At 36.0% G+C, this 25185-nt stretch overlaps 1 protein-coding gene across 1 annotated transcript; it reads left to right on the forward strand.

Annotated features, from left to right (window-relative positions):
• Nucleotides 1-12496: 12496 nt before the first annotated feature.
• Nucleotides 12497-14153, forward strand: LOC131428574 (uncharacterized). Its single transcript, XM_058592620.1, has 4 exons — nt 12497-12701; nt 12764-12886; nt 13532-13665; nt 13727-14153. The coding sequence occupies exons 1-4, from the start codon at nt 12528-12530 to the stop codon at nt 14151-14153; spliced, it is 858 nt and encodes a 285-aa protein (XP_058448603.1). The 5' UTR covers nt 12497-12527.
• Nucleotides 14154-25185: the final 11032 nt, after the last annotated feature.

Below are 25185 nucleotides of genomic sequence, written 5' to 3' on the forward strand. Positions count from 1 at the left end.
TATGACAATTTCATCCAAATCGGAGCAAGGCGTTCTTGATCCTTTTCTATGGCTGATTTCTGGAATCGTTCAATACCAAAATACAGAATATTTTACCGTTACATATCTACTGCACTACACTGCATTTAACCGCTGCATACGCAACCACTTGGCCGACTGGTTGTGGCCAACCGAGCGGATTTCATTCGGAAAGTTTTTTTCCTACCACGTCCCGTAATGTGTTCGAGTAGACGTGGAAAACATGCATTCTCGAAATCAACTGCACTTGAAATCAGTCGCGGTTCGTAGATCGGAATTGCCGCGTTCACCAGTTCCGTCCAGTAAGTGCCAACTCTTTTTTGCAATTTTGTGCTGGTGTTTAAAGCCTTACAACGTGATAAATTGCAGCTGTAATTCTCGCTTCGTGCGGATGAAAGCGTTTTCTCCAATTCTGAAACGGGAGACAATTTTCCTGCCGGCTGGAGTTAGCTAACAGCTACCATCAACGAGGCCACTAGAACCGATGAAAAACCGAAGCGAAGAAAAAAAAAATCACTGGGTTGGTTGCGGTCTTCTGCTTCGGTGTCAACTTCGGAACGGCAGCACCGGCAGTTACACTTCATTTGAGAGCCAGGTGGAGCAACCCAGTAGGTAAAAGATCGAGCGAATAAAAATGCTGCCAGTACCTGCTTTACGAGGTAGGTAATGCAATTTAATTCAACTCTGCTTCAGTAACGATTCGAACACTTTAAGGCAGATATCGTTGACTGGGCAAAAGGAGAGTGTCGCATTCAAATTTCATCAAATTTTACGAACCGTCTAAAAATTGAAGTGTGTCACAGTTTTCATAACTTTCTTTTCGTGGAAAAGAACAATCCATCCCTGAAGAAGAATAAGCGATTGATTGGGAATCGAAATTTAACAGAGCAAGCTTTCTCTTGTCAATCAAATAGTCTTATGAAAAAATATTTTTTTCGTTAAGATAATCTCAGTCCTAATGGCTGATTTATAACTCAAATTCATTCAGATTGATTCGAGTAGTTAACAAAAGTGCCGTCACATATTCCAAAACGTTCTCAAATCCAAAAGTATTAATAGTTATTCATTTAAACTTAGATTTGACGGTTATGTCACTTATACCATTATATCTCCGGAACTGGAAATGTCTGCCATTTAATCTTCAAAATTAATCCACAATCCAATAGTAGCTCTTGAATGGGCCTTGGCTTATAGGCATCGGTTACGCCAAATCAAACTTAAGAAAGTGATCGCATAGAAAAATCGAGAAAAGGAACACATACGCCCTTATTCTGAATAACGACGTATTGATTTTTCGATCGAATTTGGTTCGATCGAATCATAGCTACCTTTGATTTTGCTAGCGTTATGGGGAATACAAATGAAATACGAGGGAAAAAACGATACGACGTTATTCAGAATAAGGGCGATACATACACACGTCCCCACTCATGCAAATGCACAAACACATACATTTCCCGATTTCTTCGAACTGAATCAAAAGGTTTACAGAATTATGGGTATCCGGAGCTCCGATCAAAAGTTAGTTTCTCCAGCAATTCTATATCCTTTCCATAAAGAAAGGCAAAAAAAGCCGGATGGGTAATGTCGGAGACATAACTGGATGACGTGAATACGATTAGAACTGATCTGCTTCCTTTATACTTCTAAATATCGAAAATCGATTTGTGCAAGCTTCACTTCTTTGCTTCCAAAAGATTGTAACGGTGCACCTACACTAAAGTGCGAATTCCGTTAATACCGACACTAGAACTTCAATGAAAGAAACAATCAAATAGTCCGTTGGGATCGATTTTTGGTTCTTCGAAGAACCAAATTGTGGTATTTCTTCCATAACAAACGTTCCTTTAACTTCAGCCACTGAATATTGTCTTTTTTTTTCCCTTTATAGGCTGCTCTGGCCGAGGGGGAACTTCAGCCACTGAATATTGTCGAAAATAATTTCCACTTTTTCGATTCTAGCAGTGTTCAAAGTAGATATTAATATGTATCTGACCGCATAAAAAATCGAACTCGAAAAATACAAGCAAACGAGATGAAATGTCTTTTTCGATCCCAAAAGTTTGATATGTTTTAATTCTCAGTTGTTTATGGATATCTCACACTGCTGAAAAAATAATCACCAATTGTTGGTCATATTTCCTAGAGCATGTAGAAAAACATATGTTGATACATTAGATACAACAAAAGATCACTCTTATCACTTTCTCAAAGGGTAAATTTTGAAAAAGCGCCCTACAGCACACAGTACAAAAAAATTGTTACAATCTCAATGTGATTATCAATAGATGTGAAAAAAATTAGACGCACTGAACATCAAATGCAATAATCTTTTGTTTTCAAGAAATATTACAGATAAATCACACAATGTAATAACATCGAAACAACGTATTGAGTAGATTACATTAGCTTGACTGAATATTTAGACGATTCTGATAGGAAATTATGCATCTTTTCGTGTAATATTACAACCTTCAGAACGACACCAACACATTTGTGATATTACATCAAAATAGCTGCACATCACTACTCACTACTGATTTGCAGCGATTACGATATAATGTCACAACAATCTTGGTGTCATTCTAAAGGTTGTAATATTACATGAAAAGATGCATAATTTCATATCAGAATCATAGACAGTATTCAGTTAAGGTGATGTAATCTACTCAATATGTTGTTTCGATGTAATAACGTGTGATTTATCTGCAATATTTCTTGAAAACAGAAAATTATTGCAATTGATGTTCAGTACGTCTAAATTTTTTTCACATCTATTGATAATCACATCGAGATGGTGGCAATTCTTTTTTTGCTGTGTAAAGTAAACATGTATAATCTATGCTCAAATAAAAATACACGTTCGATTCACTTGAAAAATCACGTAAAATGGTTTCAAATGTCAAATTGAATATTTTACGTGACGAAAATGAATGCTATACGAACATCCCCTAAAATGAATAGAGTCATCACATAAGGTTTACGTGAATTGACCAAACGTCAAACAATCTACGCGAATTTCCATTGTGGAAAACTTGATTTTGAAAATGGCGAACAGTGGCCCTCAAAGTGTAAGTAGTGTAAATATTTGCGAGAAATGTTATTTAATTACAATTTTTCACTACATCGACCGGACAATTCCAGTATGAAAGTTTCCATGTGTTAGACTGGACTGAGTGCCTGCGTGAGCCCGGAAGTTTGCCCGCTCCTGCCGAATGTTTCAAACGCCGTTGGTCCACCGAAAAACGAGTTCAAAATCGGCATGAAGCTAGAGACACTGGAACCATGTAATGCGACATCAAATTGCATCCATAGTGTTGGGGGAGTTCTCGGATCTCGACTTCGGTTGGATGGCAGTGACAACAAAAACGATTTCTGGAGGCTTGTCGATTTGAGATACCACCACGTTATTAGTTGCTTTTTAAGCTATTGAAATTATATGCTAATTTTCTGAAATAAATGTTTTATTTTTCATGGTGTTTTGCATTTCATAGATTTATATAAAAATCTGAAATCTCCCTTTTGACTTCAACCAATATATAAAATAGTAATTCTTTGGTATCTAAAGTTGATACGAACTGATAGGTAAATGTGATATGAACAGTACATTACATTTTACATATGAAACACGTAACCTTTACTGGATTCTGTATTAAACAGCTTATAAATGCCAGTCCATTAAATCCTACGTGAAAAGCAGGGTGGAAAATATTCACATAACTTTTCACGTAACTATAACATGATTATTATTTTGAGTGTATAATAGAACATGTAGAATGTAGATTGTAGAATGTAGAATGTAGAATGTAGAATGTAGAATGTAGAATGTAGAATGTAGAATGTAGAATGTAGAATGTAGAATGTAGAATGTAGAATGTAGAATGTAGAATGTAGAATGTAGAATGTAGAATGTAGAATGTAGAATGTAGAATGTAGAATGTAGAATGTAGAATGTAGAATGCAGAATGTAGAATGTAGAATGTAAAATGTAAAATGTAGAATGTAGAATGTAGAATGTAGAATGTAGAATGTAGAATGTAGAATGTAGAATGTAGAATGTAGAATGTAGAATGTAGAATGTAGAATGTAGAATGTGGAATGTAGAATGTAGAATGTAGAATGTGGAATGTAGAATGTAGAATGTAGAATGTAGAATGTAGAATGTAGAATGTAGAATGTAGAATGTAGAATGTGGAATGTAGAATGTAGAATGTAGAATGTAGAATGTAGAATGTAGAATGCAGAATGTAGAATGTAGAATGTAGAATGTAGAATGCAGAATGTACAATGTAGAATGTAGAATGTAGAATGTAGAATGTAGAATGTAGAATGGAGAATGTAGAATGTAGAATCTGGAATGTATAATATATAATGAATAGTGTAAACAGTTACCCTTAATCGTTCGTATTAGTTTTTTATCTTTTTCTTTATACACTGAAAATAATTTGCACATCAGCATCATGTGCAAAGCATTTGAATAATCACTACATGTAGACCACATAAACACTTAACTCATAAAATGAGTGTAAAAGCTGTTGATATTTAGTGGAAATCATGCTACATTTATCTGAACCGCACATCAAAACGGTAAGATACATCGTTACCTCTAGATTCTATTTGAATTTCATATGAATGTCGCATTGTTTTCCACATAGATTTCAAGTGAAACATTGAATTGACCGAATCAAGTGTTTGGCAGATACATTTGGGCTGTACTCATTTCTATTAGAAAATGAATTGTTTAACATTTGTAGTTCGATTCAATAGCAAAACACATCACATCCAAAGGAAAAACACATCAAAGCTAAGTGAAAAATAATCTAATCTTGCACCTTAGTGAATTTGCACATGAAATCTTAAAACAAATCGATTTGGTTATGTATTGAAATGAAAAAAATACATGCTAAATTGAAGTGCTATTTACATATGAATCGATCTTGCAAATTTTTATCAGTATAGCGTGTATGAAATTAAACGAAGCACGCTGTGTGCATCGTTCGTAAGGGCATGTTGTGTTTTCTTCTTCCGAACCAGCACGTATCGATTCGTACCGGTTTCATATCTTCATTTTAGATGACGGTTTAAATATTTTGATACTCAACGTCCTGTAATTACGGAACCGGAAGTCGGGTCCGAATAGAAGTAGTTTTGGAGACAGTATGAGCTTCAATTTAAATTTATATTGGTAAAAATTCGGTTCAAGTATCGTTGAGAAATCGAAGTGAGTTCTACTTTTGGAGTTTTTCATCATTACTTTCGGTGCTTCCGGAACAGGAAATAATGTATAATGAAAACAGTAACCCTTAATCGTTTGTACTATTTGATTGTGTGAATTTTTCAACTTTTACTTCTTTGCCTTCAGAGTTGTAACGGTCTATATTAAAGTACGACTTATTGACGACGAACATACAATTTAACAACACAGAATACATGGGTGTAAAAAAATACAACAAACAATGTTATAGCAGATTATTTGTGGATTTACATACTTTGAGTTTTGAGTACTTTTTGTCATCATTCATTTCGTCATTTATTTATTTATTTATTTATTTAGAAGCCAGGTAAAAGCCCGCTAGAGCTGAGATTTGTGTTATCCTTCTCCAGCAGGCATAAAGCCTTCTCATCTTTGTATCAACAAATAACATTTGTCCAAATGATACAATCATTTAATTAAACCTGAGCCACAATTCTGGACCAAGTTTCAGGAACTGATACGGAATTCAAGAAAAAAAAATCGAAAAACAGAACAGGCTCAGATTTCAGTTACAGAATTCAGGTTCGAAATCCAGATCAAGAATTTAGTTCATGAATCCCGTTCTGAAGCCTAGCTCATTTTCAGAATCCTTTTCAATTCTAGAACTGAATTCACAACTTGAATTCCGAACTGAATTCAGTACCAAAATCTAGTTCCAGAATCCAAGATCCAAATTTAGTATCAGCATGAAGGTTCTTAATTCTAGAAATGGAAAATTTTGTGAATTAAGGAACTAAATTCTGAAACTGAACTCAGCAATTAAATTCTGTTTCAGCAGTCAGTTCCAAAAAACAGGTTAGGAGTTCGGATCTAACATTTAGTTCACCAGATCTAAAATTCATACACTGAATTATGTTCCAGAATTCTTGAGTTTAAATCCTAAGTCAGAATTCTGGATTCTTATTTAGAATATAAAGTATGTTCCAGAGTCTAGCCGAGAAACCAGTTGCAGAATACAGAATTATACTTCAGTTCCAGAGTCATAGTTTCAGTTTCTGAATCCGTAATCTGAAACTAAATTCTGAATCTGAATTTTTAAACTAAATTGCAAAATTTTAAATTAAGTTCGGAATTCAGGTGAACCAGAATCCAGTTTCTTAATTCAGTTCTGAGATTCCGTTCTATGATTTTGTTCAATGTTGCTTAAATATGCAACGAACGCCAATGATCATGGTTCGCTTCCCTTTGCTTTTTTCGATAATCGCTGTGATATTCGAACTTGTCCGTATATTCAGGTTCGGACGAAGCCGACGCTGCTTCGTTACTCGCATGAAGATCTATTCTTTGCAGTTGTTATTCGCATTGACCATATCCTCGAATGACTTAACGCGAATGTGGAACGAATATTCATACAGCGATAATCGTCAAAACATAATTCGCGATGATCGTTCTCAAATTAAGACGTTTTCCTCTGTATTAGTACCATAGTCTTATGTGTGTGTGTAATGAACGATCATCGCAGTGACACTGTTCGAACCAATTCGAACAGTAAAGTAAACGAACGAATGACAAACGAATGTATAAAACGAACATGCACGATGTATACCAGCAGCGAAGAATGTATTAGTAGATTCGGGTTCTCCACGATTATTGCTTATTCATTGTCACCCTTCTCTCTTTTGTGCGGTGAATAGTTCAGCGTTGTTCGAGACGGGTGTAAGTAATATAAGGAAGTTCGCCCTGAAGATGAATGAATGAATTAGTCACACGAAGAATACGTCAAACATTGATTTTGTTCCAGAAATGTAAAAAGCGCCTGAGACTTGAGCTTTTGAAGTTTTGTACCACACAGAAGGTATGTTATTGTTGGTGGAAAGGATTTCATCACGACGTCCCAGTTCCGTATGAAGAACAAAGAAAAATTAAACGTAACGTAAAAAATAATAAAAACGGTTATGTGCCCTAGCACAAAATTTGGCTAACCCCTAAATGAAGAAAAAATTATCGATTTTCGACCTCCTATTCTGGTCCAGGCGAACTTCGAGACTGATATGTGCCTGCGAGCGCTCAGAACCATCGTCGCGTGATGAGTTTTCTTAATTGTTTCTAAAAATTCGCGAAAACCTAAATTTTAAGTTATTTACAGTTATCTCACACTGTTGAAAGTTTAATCATTAATTGATGATCATATATATGATGGTATAGAGAAAAAATTATGTTGTTGCGTTCAGTACAACTCGAAATGTTCACGATTAAGTTCTACCCAATCAGTCGGTGTTGAACAGTCGTTCGCACCGCACGCGTATAGCTCTTGGCTCCTGGAATTTTTTTCTGGCTACCTAGAGTTTCATTGATTCAAGGCTTCAGTCTTTTTCAAGACTACCTGAATCACTAACTAAGTGATACAAAGAGTGATATTAGAGTGACTAAGTGATATTAGAGTGACTAAGAAATTAATCAGCCTTTTTTAAGGCTAGCTAGGAGTCTAATCGAAGACTAATTTAGCCTAGTTAATTTGATTTAAAATTTCATTCATTTCAAAAATGCCTGCGTCCAACCGGAAAAGCAACAAGCCTAAGGCTAAAAATAATTCAATACGGAATAAATCACAATCCGTTATTCAACATTTTTCTAATAACATTCACGATATTATAGAATCTGAATGTAAAAATAAAAGACAACGGACGGATTTCCCTTCCGTTGATCCTATGCCGTCTAACAATATTTACGAGATTATTCCTGAATCCGATTGTAGCGACATAGAAAAAAATTCTTCAAAAATTCCCAAAATGGACGCTTGTCGTTCTGGGAAGAAACAACAATCTATGCCACCAGTGACGGTGATGATTTCCGACTTCAAAGCATTCCGTACTGAGCTTTCTACTTTTCTCCCGGAAGTAAAAGTCTCATTTCAAATCGGACGAAGAGGAGAATGTCGAGTCTTGGTGGATGGATTGGAAGATTACGAACGTCTTATTCGATATTTGTCCGAGAAACTTCATAAATTTTATTCATATGATATAAAATCAGACACACCCTTCAAAGCTGTCTTGAAAGGATTATCAAATGATCAAAGTATTGATGAAATTAAAAATGAACTAAAAGAATTGCTTGGTTTTGCCCCTTCCCAAGTAATACTTATGAAAAAAAGAGCGAATGGTACTTCTAAACCACGCTCTGGAATTTCCCATGAACTTTACCTAATACACTTCAATCGAAGTGATGTAAACAATTTGAAAACTTTAGAAAAAGTACGTTTCATTTCCCACATTAAAATTCATTGGGAACATTATAAACGGCATAATCGTATTGCAAACTTAACGCAATGTCGTCGTTGCCAAGGCTTCGGTCATGGAACCAAAAATTGTCATATATACGGTGTTTGAATTGTGGTAAATCACATTCGAAAGACGTTTGTCCAATGAATGAAACCACTGATAAATTTTCATGTTCAAATTGCAATGGAAATCATAAATCCAATTATACCTGAAAATCAAAAAACCGTTACAAATGCCACGCCTAATTCTTCTAAGGCACTGATTTCTTCGAATTTGAAACAAAAAACAGGTACGCCTGCCAATTCGTCTTCTAACGAAAACAATTTATTGACAGGTAGATCGACCTCGTCATCATCTTCTAATGTCAGTTATGCTGGTATGTTAGGTAGAAATCTATCACCTATTTCTTCTAATGTAAATAATTCTAACGAAAACAATTTATTAATAGGTAGACCGGCCAAATCACCTTCTTCTAATGGCAGTCTACCTACCAATATTCCTTCAATGCCATTCGCTTCTTTAAATGAAGTCGATTTAGGCGATATAACTGAAAATAAAATGATCTACCTACAAGATCAACTTTTTCAAATGATCATCCAAATGAATTCGACTTCATCTCTTTTTGAAGCATTTCAAATCGGATGGCAATTTGCAAATAATATTATAATGAATTTAAAATTTAACAGTGATGTTAAATAAATATTTGAATATTTTAAATTGGAATGCTCGATCTTTGAAATCGAGTGAAGATGAATTTTATAATTTTCTCGAAGTTCACAAAATCCATATTGCCATTGTGACAGAAACTTTTCTTAAACCAAATGTCAAATTGAAAAGTAATCCACATTATGTGGTTCATCGATTTGACAGGTTTACTGGAATGGGTGATGGAGTTGCCATTTTTGTCCAACGGCAAATTAAACATCGAATTTTACCTTCTTTCAATACTAAAGTTATTGAAAGCTTGGGAATCGAAGTTGAAACCATTCATGGAATTTATTTCATCGCTGGAGCATATTTGCCATTCCAATGCACCGGCGAACAATTAAATTTCTTTAAAGGCGATTTGCAAAAACTCACAAGATATCGATCGAAATTTTTCATAATAGGGGACTTAAATGCTAAGCATGTCCAGTGGAATTGTAGGCAAAGTAACAGTGATGGTAAAATACTTCATAATCAACTCTCAGCTGGTTACATCACAGTTCTTCATCCCAGTAATCCGACTTGTTTCTCTTCCGTGAAAAACCCGTCTACAATTGATCTGGTTCTAACAGATCAAAGTCATATTTGTAGTGAACCGATTACACATGCTGACTTTGACTCAGATCATCTTCCAGTAACATTCAGACTTTCCAACGAAGCTATAATTAATCCAATTAGTTCTATTTTCAACTATCATAGAGCTAATTGGTTGGATTACAGATCTCACATTGAAAATCATGTGGATCATGAAACTATTTTAGAAAATTCTGCGGACATCGACTCAGCAATTGATAATTTGAATCATTATTAAATTAAATTCTCCTATCATCGATGACAATCTTCAACTGCTCATTCGGTTGAAGAATGTTCGTCGACGACAATATCAACGTTCTCGTGATCCTGCTATGAAAAATATAGTTAAGGATTTACAAAAAGAAATTAAACATAGATTTACTCTTTTGCGAAATGAAAATTTCGCTAAAGAAGTTGAAAAAATTAAACCTTATTCTAAACCTTTCTGGAAACTTTCTAAGGTTCTTAAGAAACCTCAGAAACCAATTCCTGCTCTCAAGGAAGGAAATCAAATACTTCTTACAAATGGCGAAAAAGCTCAAAAACTTGCTCAGCAGTTCGAGAGTGTCCACAATTTTAATTTGAACGTTGTGAGTCCTATTGAAAATGAAGTCTCACTGAAATATGATCATATTTCAACCCAAGTGTTATCACACGATGACATTATTGAGACGAATTTTGATGAAATTAAATCAATTATTAGAAAACTTAAAAACATGAAGGCTCCTGGTAATGATGGAATTTTTAATATTCTTATTAAAAATCTTCCCGATGTTGCCTTGAGACTCCTGGTTAAAATTTTCAACAAGTGTTTTTCATTAGGTTACTTCCCAAAAAGATGGAAAAACGCTAAAGTAATTCCTATCCTAAAACCTGATAAAAACCCAGCAGAAACATCAAGTTATCGCCCAATTAGCTTACTTTCTTCTATCAGTAAACTTTTTGAAAAAATTATCTTGTTGAGAATGGTGACTCATATAAATGAGAATTCAATTTTTTTACCAGAGCAGTTTGGATTTCGTCATGAACATTCAACTACTCATCAACTCGTCAGAGTAACGAACATGATAAAATCAAATAAATCTTCTGGGTTATCCACTGGAGTTGCTCTTCTAGACATAGAAAAAGCATTCGACAGTGTTTGGCACAAAGGTTTAATAGCAAAAATGTCTGATTTCCAGTTTCCTATTTATTTGATCAAAATTATTTAACTGATCGTACTCTTCAGGTTAGCTATCAGAATTGTAAATCTGAATTGCTACCCGTACGAGCCGGTGTTCCGCAGGGTTCGAGTGTAGCTCCAATCTTGTATAATATTTTCACTTCTGATCTTCCAAATCTACCCGTTGGTTGTCAGAAATCGCTATTCTGTGACGACACAAGTCTGTTAGCCACGGGTAGAAATCTAAGAGTGATCTGCAGTCGCCTACAAAGAAGTTTAAATATTTTCAGTGATTATCTGTCAAAATGGAAAATTAAACCAAATGCAGCAAAAACGCAATTAATTATCTTTCCTCATAAGCCAAGAGCTTCTTTTCTTAAACCAAATAATAATCACATTCTAAAATTGAATGGCTTGGAATTGACATGGTCTGATCAAGCTAAATACTTAGGTTTAACGTATGACAAAAAACTCACTTTCAAGGGTCACATTGAAGGAATCCAGGCAAAGTGTAATAAATATATTAAATGTTTATATCCTCTTATAAACAGAAATTCTAAGCTCTGTCTAAAAAACAAATTGTTAATTTATAAACAAATTTTCAGACCAGCCATGCTTTATGCGGTACCAATTTGGTCAAGTTGTTGTTCCACCAGGAAGAAAACGCTTCAAAGGATTCAGAATAAAATTCTGATAATGATTTTGAAGCGTCCTCCCTGGTTTAGTACAAATGAGTTACACAGACTCACAAATATAGAACCATTAGATGTAATGTCACATAATATTATAAGCAAATTCCGACAAAAATCGATGCAATCTTCAATTGAATCGATTCGCTCTCTGTATTAGTTAGTAAGTTAGTATATAAGTTCCTTTTCCCCATTACACAATACAAGTAGGTTTAGAATTTTCCCTACACAAAAATCTCAGAATTGCGGAAGCAAATAATGTCTTCATGGTAATAACCAAATCATATATATAATAGGGCTGAAAAGTCACCACTTGTGGCTGAACACCCAATTTAAATCTTAATAATTTAATTTTAACTCATATTCCAATAAATAGTCATTTAAAAAAAAAAAAAAGTTCTACCCATTCTTCCACAGGGCAAATTTTAAAAAGGCGCCCCATATTAAAGTGAGATGTATTCACGTCAAAACAAAACGCCATTACATTCCTCTATACACCGGTGTTGTGCTACATCAAGGCATGAATAAACGAGCGGAAGTGATGTTAACTCAAACCGACTACACGACCTGACACTCGTCTATAGAAACTGTATCACAAATTTAACAAATTTAACTCGTTTGAAGAAATCTTGAAACTGGAAACCGAAGATGCTAAGCTGTGATAAACGATTCCATACCGCTGTGCTTCACTGATTTTTTTTTGAGTACTACACCGGCGGTATCGGAGCAGAAAAAGTGTAGGACTGGTGTAGCACAATTAGCAAATACGGACGGTTTCAGTGCAACGTCCGATGTACGATACATGCTCAATGCATGATGGATAGAGATAAAAATTTACTTCATCCGAGTAGGCAAAGATATCACTGGCTTTATAAACTGTCACGAGTGTGTTTCGAATCCAAAATAAAATGTTGTTTAAAAAATCAACTGTGTTACACAGAGTTGACACCAACCCTCCAATATTGTTTGTTGATAATGTTCTTCATTCTACCAAACTGGTGAACGATATTCGCCGTCAGCGAGAAGTTGCTAGACAAAACAAGGATCTGCTGAAACGAATTAACCGAATCAACCGGACAAAGGTTACAGCGATCTAAAATTTGTTTGCTAATATGTTTGATTCCATATTAATTTCTTTAAGCAGGGATTCCTGGGAATCACGTACGGATACAAAGCGAAAAAATTCTTAAATTGGGAATCTCGCGAATACGAAGCAAAACGAATACATCAGGAAAATCTGTTCTTATTGCAGCGTATTTTGGATGTGGTAAGTTGCTGTAAAGATTTACCCTACAGAATTGTAGCAAAGCAAAATCTTGGCATTACATTCCTTTTGTGAAATTTTCTGTTCTGTTTCAACAGACGCAGCCGATTCTTAGTGTACAGAATTATTGCATGGCTAGTACTATGGATCCTACTGACACTAAGGATCCCTCCAGAATTGTAGCACATATGCCTAATTGTGACTTCTCAGAATAATTTGTGACACCGAGTAAAATGAACAATTCTAATTTCTCATAATAGTAATCAATGTTAGCAGGGCTCAATTATTAGCTTCGATAAACCATAATAGATGAATCACAAGAAATTTTAAATATTCAGATTTTTAACAAGTAAGACCTCTGTCATCCTCAACAGTTTGAAAAATTCCACAACGCTGTCATTGACAGTGTTTCGCAATGTTTCGTCCTCAATTGGTCAGTGCCAAGGAATTCAAATTGTACTCACAATGCAAACTTTGCAGTTTAACTAATTCCGCTAACAGAATGAAACTACTTGAGATGACATGAGTATCTTTTATTACTGTCTGAGACGAAAGCATGAGCTATAATACAGTTACCTGATTATTAATGAATTACAAGAGGCACACAAATAATTTGGTGTTAATTGTTTACTATGCAAATAATTACAGTCCCCAGAAATTATTACAAAGGAACAAGAGATGTTTTATCAAAAAATGCTCAAGTACCGTAGAATATGCTCGAAAAGTATGAAACCTAGAGAACATCACCGCAGGAAGGCAAAAGACCTGACATCGTATTACAGGTACTACCTAATTATTATCTAGTTTTTTATTTATACATAGAAATGTGTTGACAATTCGCAGTGCCTTGATGGAATGCTACGTGTGCAACGATCGCAGGATCGGAAGTTTGAACATTAATCTGCTAAAAACTGACGTCTCGAATTATTTACTGGATGAAGGGATTAGTCTTGTCAAAGGTCAAATCTATCGTATTTATAAGGATCAGTACATCATTATTCGAGGTCACATTAGTCTTTCAAACACGAATCTAGATCACAGAAAGCAGTTGATCGAACATGTTGAACGAGGATCCCTACTGAGAGCTATTATCAATGAACAACCAGCATTGGTTCTAACGTTGACCTCGTTTCAACGGTTAGCCAACTGCCAGGTTCTTGGCATAGTTGATTCGTCCAGTGAAAAAATGTTGGATTTATTAAACTATTACGGAACCACTTGGGGTAGGACAATCGAGCCCATCGGTTTTCGGATTAAAATAAAAGTATAGGTTTTGGGAATACATGGCTAACTCTTGTTTTCAACTATCTTCAACTCATCATTCTAATCAACGATTGTCTCTGGACATTCTGAAACCGGTACATCAACCTCTAGTAGTTCGAGGTGCACTTATTTCTTTGTTGTACGCAGAGATGCCATTTATACAGATTTATCTGTATTATACAGATTTTTACATACGCATACAGAATACAGATTTGACACAGATTTTCTAAATTTAATACGAATTTCTCAAGAAGTAAAATAAAAACTTTTTCGTATGAGCATTGAAATTGTTTTTAGGGAAGAAGCTATGATATTGATGCCAAACCATCTTCTGAAATGAAACAGTGTAATGAAGTTCGTATCTGACATCAGGACAACATTTTCAAATACACGCATTTACATTGACACAAACAAATCAATGTCGAACTGTCAAATGACACCCATTCTGCTCATTAGGTTTTGCACAATGACCACTCGAATGAACTACCAATGAACTGCCGATGAATCAAGTTCACCTTTTGACAGCTATCAGTGGTTTGTTTACATATCTTATAACACGTATCCAAATTAGAATGAACGCAATGAACACATAAACAAACCACTGATAGCTGTCAAAAGTGATTCATTTTGCTCATTCTTGTGAGGTTATGTTATGTTCGTGCAAAACCTAATACACGGCGGCTATCGAAAAAAAGTTCATACTGTTCATTTTGTGAGGTTATGTCATGTTCGTGTAAAACCAGCCCGGTGGCAAGGATAAGGCGCTCAAGCAAGTGCTATCGTAGCCAACCCATACACAACCTGACAGAAATGAGTCTGTTTCATATGTGTTCCACTGCATTCAGGATTGCGCTAGTGTACCTAAATAATACGGGTGCAATGAAACAAACGAAACAAAAAGATTACAAGAGAAACCAGTACTTCATTACGTTATTTACGGTCACTGTGTATGCGTCCAGCAATATATTTAAAAGGAGCGTAGTTTTCATATTGTGACTCATGCAAAAACTCCCGAATGAAATCAAAATATTGCGAATTTTTCTAACAGCGCTGCATAGCAACAAACTCATCAATAACACACGTCATAAATCTCCAAACATGCGTATTTTGTAATCTTTCTATCTTTACATTCACTCTGCCCAACGTTATTTCCAAATGTTATTTTATTTACGACGCCATTGTGGAACCAGAGAACCAAAACTTTTACTTATATTCTCGATGTATGGGAGCTGTCAAGTTGTCCACGGGTTGATCGTAGCCAACATCTGGGTGGGCATTTGGTGGGCAATCATAGCGCACAGAGTGTGATAAACAAACATTCAAGCATTTCGAATCGAGTAAAATCTTAATTTCTTTATCGTAGTGATGATATTCTGACGGATAATTTGTGGAGAAGTGCGGTAAAGGGTACTGAATAAACAAATAGTTTGTAATATCCAATTTTTTGTTAGCCTTTCTTTTTCATTGTTTTGGTTTTTGCAGAGTATTGGCCACAGTTACATGACGTCATAGCAGGGGGCTGTGTAAAACCTAATAGGATTTTTTTTATCGTTTTATCGTCACAAATGAACAAGCATCCTTCCTTGGCAGTCTCACACAATTAGGTTTTGCACGAACATAACATAACCTCACAAAAATGAACAAAATGAATCAATTTTGACAGCTATCAGTGGTTTGTTCATGTGTTAATTGCGTTCATTCTAATTTAATAGATATGTAAACAAACCACTGATAACTGTCAAAAGGTGAACTAGATTCATCGGCAGTTCATTGGTAGTTCATTCGAGTGGTCATCGTGCAAAACCTAATTTGTTTACAGTTTCAAGGTTCATCAGAGGTTCATCATTTGAATTTAAAAATTGCAAGTCGCCTCACACTAAACAGATTTATACAAATATCGCTGCTGGAAACGCATACAGGGCAATCTTTTTTATTAGTTCTTTTCACTGTGGAACACGTTTTTAACAGGCGCTTCTTTGTCATTTTTCAATTTTTAATTTGCAGTCGTAAAACCAAACAAACACACGGTAGCTGTCAAAGATGAACTTGATTCATCGGCAGTTCATTTTTGTCGTCATCGTGGAAAACCTAACTGTCAAAATGTGTTCATCCAATCGAGGTTAGTAGTGACGGTAAACAACCTAATTAGGTTTTTTATCGTGACGACACAAATGAACAAGTATTCATCCTTGACAGTTCAGAGGTACTGTTTACAAACAAGCTTAAACAAAAATCGAAGAGCACATCTAAAACAATCATCTTTACACTTTGCAACTAGTCACTTTTATTTAACAAATATCAAAAACGAACCGTATTCAATCGTGAAAAAATGTTTTAAAACTTTATTTAGGTGATACGGACCGTAAATTGTCTGATCCAATTTGTCAATAAACAAACAAAAGAAATTTCTGTTTACAAACAGTACTGCTGAACTGTCAAAATGTGTTCATCCGATTCAGGTTAGCAGTGACGGTAAAAAACCTAGTTATCAATAGTAATTGACCTTGGTCGCAAAAAGCGGGATCTTTTGTTTGTTAAGGTTACTTTTTTCTGAATCACCATTTTTGTCTTTCCGTATATCGGGGAGTGGCTACGAGTTTGATTATATCAAATCACAAAGAAACTGACACATCACTAACTGTTCCAAGTTTAAAGCGTTTTGAATAAATTCGGAGGCCAACTGTGGAAGACTTGGGTAGTTGTTTTTATTGTATTTCTCTATTTTTAAGGAGACATTGGTAGATTGAATTGTGCTTTTCCGTCCTATGCTGTTTAGAGACAGACATTGATCAGATTTTATCATTTGTATTCAACTGGAAAATTTCACAGAACATTTTTACCTGGTCATTGCGAAAGTGATTCGTGTTCAACTGCAATGAAGGAAGGGACTAGGATAACATAGCGGAAGTGAATCCCGAATGTGTCTCGTAATCGGACGTGACCCAGCTTCACAAACATATACAAATCTAGTCACATCGATTTGAAAATTCTGTTCACGTATTATGGACGAAAGGTAGTCAATGGTCGTCAGATGCGCGAGCCAGACCATGAATGGGAAGGTATGACCTTATGTTGCACCGTCTATTAGCATATTTTCAAGAGATCGTGGGTAGCAATCAGCATTCTTTAAAAATGAACATGGAATTTGCTTCGTCGTCAACCGATGTTTAGCAAGCTTAAGCATAGCTTTAACTAGTCGCATTTATCATTTCTGTAAATGTGATTCAAAGTTCAATTCAATAATAAATGTTAGTTCAATATAAAGCTAGAACAACAGTAGTAGCAGTTTATCATTATTAAACATGTATAAGAAAATCCCATCAAGTAATAATCATAGCAAAAAAAACTCAACGTCTAATGATAAACAGGCAACCGATCAAATTACACCAAAATGTCTTGTATCGAAATGATCCGACCGGAAATCCGGTTGCCGCGTCGATTCGCTATCGAAAAATATCCATCCCAACAATCCTATCAGACTGAAGGGTTTACCAACAAATTGACTGTTACGGGACATCCGAAATCCAAACAGCATCCATAAATTATTGCCTCAGCATAAATCAGACTTAAAAGCTTGGGCGACTTTTGCCCGTCATCAATCATTACAGTGATTCATATTTTTTCTCGTTCGGGAGAAAATTTTGCGGTTCCACAGAACCCGTACGTCCGAGGTGGTTCTTTGCTGCCTCCGATACCATGTCGCATGTAATCCGTGGAGGCTGTGGCAACCGTCGTGGTCATTATATCGATAATGCAACATAATGAACTGTTTTTTTTTGTCAAGTATTGGCAATTATGTACTCATCGGAAAGTGAACCTCAGGGGGAGAAGCAACAGCATGGGCAAACATCGTGCAGACACTGAGGGACGTTATTTGAATATAGCTTCTTTTTCACCATGACAAATAGTGAAGCGTTGAATAGTGACGCTATTGCTATTGCTATTGTAACATGATACATTTTTTGTGTAGGTAATTAGCCATCACGTGTAGCTCTTGCCAGAAATGCTATCGACATACATTTGTGTTGTACGCATGTATTTGTGGTGGATTTTTATGCTCAGACCACAGCATGCTGTGCGTTTGGCTGTCAGTTTTGGATTGTTTGTGCTGTCGAAATTCTGCATTTTCAAAATGTGGCGTATTGAAAAGGAAGAGAAAATTAAGGTTCTGGACACATGGCTAAGTGAGAAGGGTATTGCTATGTGAAAATTGGTGAAGCGGTTTGGAATGCATCATGCCAGTATTAAAACCATCATTAATAAGTTTGGGGAACACTATTCTTTAGATGAGCTACCAGGAAGAGGCAGAAAACCCGGTTCTTCCAACCCGAAACTGGACCAGAAAGTGGTATCTCTGATCATGAAGAACAAAACAACGTCAATACGTGATTTAGCCAAAAAAGCAGGAACAAGTGTCGGAATGGTCCAGCGTATCAAGAGGCGAAATCACCTGAAGACTTACAAGAAGCAGAAAACCTCCAAACAAAGTGTAGAACAGAAGTAGCGAGCATCAACAAGGGCCCGGAAATTCTATTCGCGTTTTTGCAGTGTCCGGATGCATGCGTTTTGATGGACGATGAGACTTATGTAAAGGAGGACTCAAAAACCCTTCCAGGTCCACAATACCTTACTGTTGTCGTTGGGGAGAATGTGAGCGATGCAGACAGGTCGATTCAAGTAGAGAAATTCAGTCGAAAGGTACTGGTATGACAAGCAATACGTTCCTGTGGTTTGAAGTCAACCATTTTTTACACTACCGGAACTATAAATGCAGAAATCTATCGATCTGAGTGTCTCCAGAAGAGATTGCTGCCTTTATATAATAAGCATAGTACACCTCCACTGTTTTGGCCGAATTTAGCGTTGGCTCACTATGCCAAACCACTCTCAATTTCCTTGCGGAAAAGGGTATAAATTTCGTTGAGAAAAATATCAATCCACCAAATTGCCCTCATCTTCGACCCATCGAACATTACTGGGCAATCGTGGAAAGGGTCTGATCAGGCAGCTGAGAACATGCAGGAGTTCAAAAAAATTTGGGCTCAAGCGTCCAACAAATGCGATGCAACACTTGTCCGGAACTTGATGAAGAGCGTTCGATAAAAAGTTTTAAAATTCGTGAAGGAATAACTTAAACTTCATCCGGTTTTCATTATGCTCAAGTTTAATCTCGTACAATAAAGGATCAGTTTGATTAAATTATCGTTTTTCATCATAATTTGAAAGAAAAATTTGAGGATAGCTTATTTTCGATACACTCCTTAATAGAAATGGTTCTTTACAATAACGCACGCACTATCCAACATATTAAACATTCAAACTAAAGTTTTCCAATGGCATGTAGCAAAAATTATTTGATTCGTTAGGTACAACTTATAGATATTCACGATCAAAATTTTGTCACTCTCTCAGAGGTTAAGGGCTGAGGACCGTAAAGTTGTAGGTTTTTTGCTATTTTCCCGTTTCAAATTAAATTTTCTTGGAAACGGTGCAGAATATAGAAAAAAACCCACCTGACAATGTCTTCGAAATTTAGTTGAGAATATTCTGTGAAATTTTCAGAATGATTCATTGAGTTTAGCGGTCGTGTTGTATTTTTTCTGACTGAAGAACTGCTGAAAATTGGTACGCTCGGAAATGCCTACCTCTACTTGTTCATCGAATATCTCGGCTTTGAAGGCTTGTATCATAAATCTACCGTGACAAAGTCTAGATAATTTAGTTTAGATGCTATTAGTACATAAAAACATATATGTTATCGCGATAAAAATAAAGTCTTGTATATTTCTGTGAAACAAAGTCAGTTTCAAAGCATCCGCCATTTTTTCCCCTTTGGTTTCCTGATAGCATTCTGAAAAAAGGAGAGAGAAATAAAATTGGCTCAACCAGGCTGCCAAACACACAGACATTCAATCTTTGTGAAAGATGAATATTTTTTCATTGTTCATTGGAATCCATGTAATGTCCAACCCATACGATAGATTAATGTGATAAAACTTCTCATCAAAATAATAAAATGTATGCTGGCAACCCGGTACAGTTTGCTCATATACGAGAGAGTACAAGAGAAATACGATGCCCAAAGGGAATTGAGCGAGCCACGTGGTCGATTTAAAACTCAACACGTGACCCTCTGTCCTCAGACCTTAATGTTTGAAATGCCGCTCCATAGTAAAGTGCGACGTATTAAAAATGTGAAATTGAAAAAGTGACACACTACATTATAAAGTTAAGTATTGATTTCGTATCGGTAGCGTATTAGTTCTAATTCAAAACAGACTTGATGAAAAAAATCGTAATCCACCTAGTGGTGTGATAATGCCTAGATTCACAAAAGCATGCTTCAGCGTTCATGTCACATATTCGGCAACGTTCCTCAATCAATTCTAAAGTAATTGGACTATCCATATCCGAGCAAATTGAGCGCTAATGAGTTTTGTCGTTTACGTCACTTATATCTCCGTAACCGGAAGTGACAGCCAGTTGATCTTCGTATTTGATGAATGACCCAATAGTAGCTTCCAAACCAGCTAAGCTGTCGGCTACGTTACATACACCATTTTATCTATGGAAATAGAAGTGACAGCTGTCTTCTGTCTTCTGTTTTCTGTCTTCTGTCTTCTGTCTTCTGTCTTCTGTCTTCTGTCTTCTGTCTTCTGTCTTCTGTCTTCTGTCTTCTGTCTTCTGTCTTCTGTCTTCTGTCTTCTGTCTTCTGTCTTCTGTCTTCTGTCTTCTGTCTTCTGTCTTCTGTCTTCTGTCTTCTGTCTTCTGTCTTCTGTCTTCTGTCTTCTGTCTTCTGTCTTCTGTCTTCTGTCTTCTGTCTTCTGTCTTCTGTCTTCTGTCTTCTGTCTTCTGTCTTCTGTCTTCTGTCTTCTGTCTTCTGTCTTCTGTCTTCTGTCTTCTGTCTTCTGTCTTCTGTCTTCTGTCTTCTGTCTTCTGTCTTCTGTCTTCTGTCTTCTGTCTTCTGTCTTCTGTCTTCTGTCTTCTGTCTTCTGTCTTCTGTCTTCTGTCTTCTGTCTTCTGTCTTCTGTCTTCTGTCTTCTGTCTTCTGTCTTCTGTCTTCTGTCTTCTGTCTTCTGTCTTCTGTCTTCTGTCTTCTGTCTTCTGTCTTCTGTCTTCTGTCTTCTGTCTTCTGTCTTCTGTCTTCTGTCTTCTGTCTTCTGTCTTCTGTCTTCTGTCTTCTGTCTTCTGTCTTCTGTCTTCTGTCTTCTGTCTTCTGTCTTCTGTCTTCTGTCTTCTGTCTTCTGTCTTCTGTCTTCTGTCTTCTGTCTTCTGTCTTCTGTCTTCTGTCTTCTGTCTTCTGTCTTCTGTCTTCTGTCTTCTGTCTTCTGTCTTCTGTCTTCTGTCTTCTGTCTTCTGTCTTCTGTCTTCTGTCTTCTGTCTTCTGTCTTCTGTCTTCTGTCTTCTGTCTTCTGTCTTCTGTCTTCTGTCTTCTGTCTTCTGTCTTCTGTCTTCTGTCTTCTGTCTTCTGTCTTCTGTCTTCTGTCTTCTGTCTTCTGTCTTCTGTCTTCTGTCTTCTGTCTTCTGTCTTCTGTCTTCTGTCTTCTGTCTTCTGTCTTCTGTCTTCTGTCTTCTGTCTTCTGTCTTCTGTCACCTGGCTTCTGTCTGTATTGTGATTTTCATGAAAAATTTTCGATTTCCAACTGTCTTATAATTGGATTTGTTCTAATTTTAGTTTTTATTTGCTTATATCCATAATATAATTCAAGAACCATCTATGTTCAAGATCTCTTGATTCTCTCCATGAATGAAACATATAAAATTTTTCTTTCTTTTTGGTTAGTCACCAAAATATGCTGCTGATATTTCATAGTTTATTCAGATCGCACTTCTCGTTCATACTATTCATTAGTGGTGAGGATAATATTTACACTTTAGATTTATTTTCATCGAATTAGGATTTCTGACAGCTCATTTACAACCACAAATGCTAAGTCACCATTTTAAAATGCATCATCACGAAACACCTATCATTAAACAATTTTAAATACAATTCAACCGATCAGTCAACTTCCATCAACGTTAAGAGAGAACTGCCTAGAACTCAAATCAGAAGGAGTATTTCGAGATGAAACGAAATACATTTCAAAATGGGGACTGGTAAGAGCTGTTCGTCCAAGCCAAGTAAGCGCTGAATGTCACACTGACTTTCATCTATTCATTGCCGTTAGAGTGCCTATAACCAGTGACGACAGCTGTTCGTTTGGAATGACAGAACTTTGTTCCAAATGAGCAAACGACCTGACAAATACAATGTAAAGCTAACGAAACTACCAACTAATCGGATTAAATGTTTTGAATTGTTGTCATCATTACGGATGATACCGTCAATCTGGTTATAAGGGCTCTAATTGCCATATGACCGCCCGGTCAGGCGTCGCAGCATATTCATAGAAGATTGAGTACTTACATTTGATTCAAGGAAAATTTACTCTTATGAACTATATTTTGGGTTTGACGCTTATTTGTGTTCTGTGGTTTTTTTTCTATTTCAAAATATAATGCAAAGCGTTCTCATATATTTCATTCAACTGAAACTACTTCGTGTCATCACGTGGCACCTAAGACCAAAATTACTGTTGAATATTACCATGGATACGCATGGTAGTATATGAAAAACTATCTCAATTCTAGGAGATTCGATTGCCAAATCCGTCACGCCAGACCGTTGGAATTAATCAGCTGCACATTTATGTTATACGAACATTTTAGCTGGTCAGTAACATTCCACACAATGAAAGCGAACACTAGAATGTGACATTTATCCCACTAAAGATTACATATAATTAACTCAATCTGTGGAATTGAATTAAAAGTATAAATTCATCCTAACCTCCTAGTGAAGAACACAGCACAGTTTCAACAAACGCTTGACACCTTGAACATAGGTAAAACACAGCCTAAATAGTTTTTGTTACCTTTGTCGTTGTCAGTGTTTGGTAGGTGCCGGACGCATAACCGCAAGCATTCCGGGTTACGCAGACAACAACGATGTAACTAGCAGTGATCCGTAAGGGAACTTCTAAAACACTAACTAACCCACTACATGACACATCAAGAATCATCCTTCGAGCTGACCGTGTATTAAACGGGCGGCTGAGAGTGCATAAACACCGATAAACCTATTAAATAGTACCGACTTCGCTCTGTTCCAACGGAACCAAAGTCAGAGTCGTAGCAGAGTAGTCTTTGGGGGGTTGAAATCTATATTGAATAACGTTATTTTTTTCCTAAGATGAGAACAACCGAGAATGAGTAACACATACTAACTTCAATGTAGCTATTGAGTAATGTAACTTGGCATTCAAAATTCTGCAAAAGTATAATCTCGCTCGACTACAACACTGTTCCTTTCGAATAGCTTTACTCATTCAAACTGGTATCAGAACGAAGTGTGTTAGTTGTCCAATCTAATTTAGCACGGCATTTTTCAACATTCCGGCAAATCCAACCCGGCAAATCCAACCGGGAAGGCTTAGATGGAATGAGTCTTCCAGAAGTAGGCACAGTCAACTTGGGCTTTGTTGTTAGTTGACTGTTCCTAGATGCTTATAGGTACACGATTACAGTACATCATCACCAAAGCCTACCGTCAGATTAAAATGTCTTGCTCTGGGGAGAGAAAACCAAACAGAATGAACAATCATGTCGTTCCGTCTAAGTTACATAGAGGAAGCAGTTGGTTCGGCTATTTTCATGCTTACACACCTATATAAATTTTCGTAATAATGTAATTATTATTTTTTCTACATGCGTGCTATTTTTTATTGTTTCTATACAAGAAACGTATTTTTGGTTCATTATCTGAATTAGAATACCTTTTCGCCTCTATTTCACCACCAGGAATAGGCACAAAACTGTGGACTTTCTAGGTGCCAGATATTGTTTTAGCCTATACGGTTTTCCGAGTTCTTGGGACATTTATTGTACTGTTCAGTAGATATGTAAAAGAAATTTCATTTTGTAAAGTTATTATCAGTTGGTCCAGTTATAAAACTCTCTTACTTTGAATCTGAACAGGCTTGTAATATTTTTTTTGTATTGTGCTGCTACTCAATTCATGTCAATTGTTCCATAAAATCTATAATTTTTGAGAGGAATAAGTGAACTACAATTGAATCATGAGTCATTACTTCTGATATGATAAAAAAGCTAACATTTGCAATTTCATTGTCTTTCTTATAGTTAACTCAAAATAAATGTATTGTTGATTACGAATTGCTCCGAAGATATCCTTGAGCAGCGTTTTGAATAATAAACGAATATTTTTCAGAAAAATCACAAATCACAAGAATTTCGTCTTCTTTTCATGAATCTTTTTTATTCGTTAGAAACGTTGCATACAAAGTCATGAGTTATAAGTTTGTCAATTGTACCAACAAGTTACGGAACAATTTCATCCAAAGGCTAATAATGGGTTTCAAATTACAGTGATCAGTATACAGCCATTATGAAAAGACAATATCTTCTTTATCGTTTGATTGATGCCAGATAGTTGTAGTGTTTTTTCCGTAGATTGATATTTTCCTCGTTAACTCCAGCGATGCAAAGCAGGGAAAGTCCTTTTTACTGGTAGCCATGCAAACAGTTTCCGTTTAAAAATACCAATTCCTGTAGATGTCCGTAGAAATATTTCTATTTCCGTAGATTTTTGCTACGGATCTGTACATCCGTAGAAAATCATCGAATCCGTAGATCTACGGAGATATCCGTCAAATAAATCTGGAGACCTGGCAACGCTGAACATAAGTAAGGGTTATAAGCAGGGACGGCAAGTTCTATGAAATATTGAGGGGGTGGGAGGCGGTAGGGCACAAAAAATTATTACTACAGATCATTAAACTTTGCAATATATAACACATTTTCAAAAAGGGAACGGAGAGGTTAGAATAAATTTAAAAAAAATTAGTAACTTCGTTAAGAAATATAAACGATTACGGAGACGAACTACGGGTATAACAGAAAAAAGTGTTATATCATAAGATATTTCTAGCAAATTCTCAAATATTTATTCCAGTGCAAAAATATTGGGAGGGCAT

Source organism: Malaya genurostris, chromosome 2 (assembly GCF_030247185.1).
Source record: "Malaya genurostris strain Urasoe2022 chromosome 2, Malgen_1.1, whole genome shotgun sequence".
Taxonomy (NCBI): Eukaryota; Metazoa; Arthropoda; class Insecta; order Diptera; family Culicidae; genus Malaya; species Malaya genurostris.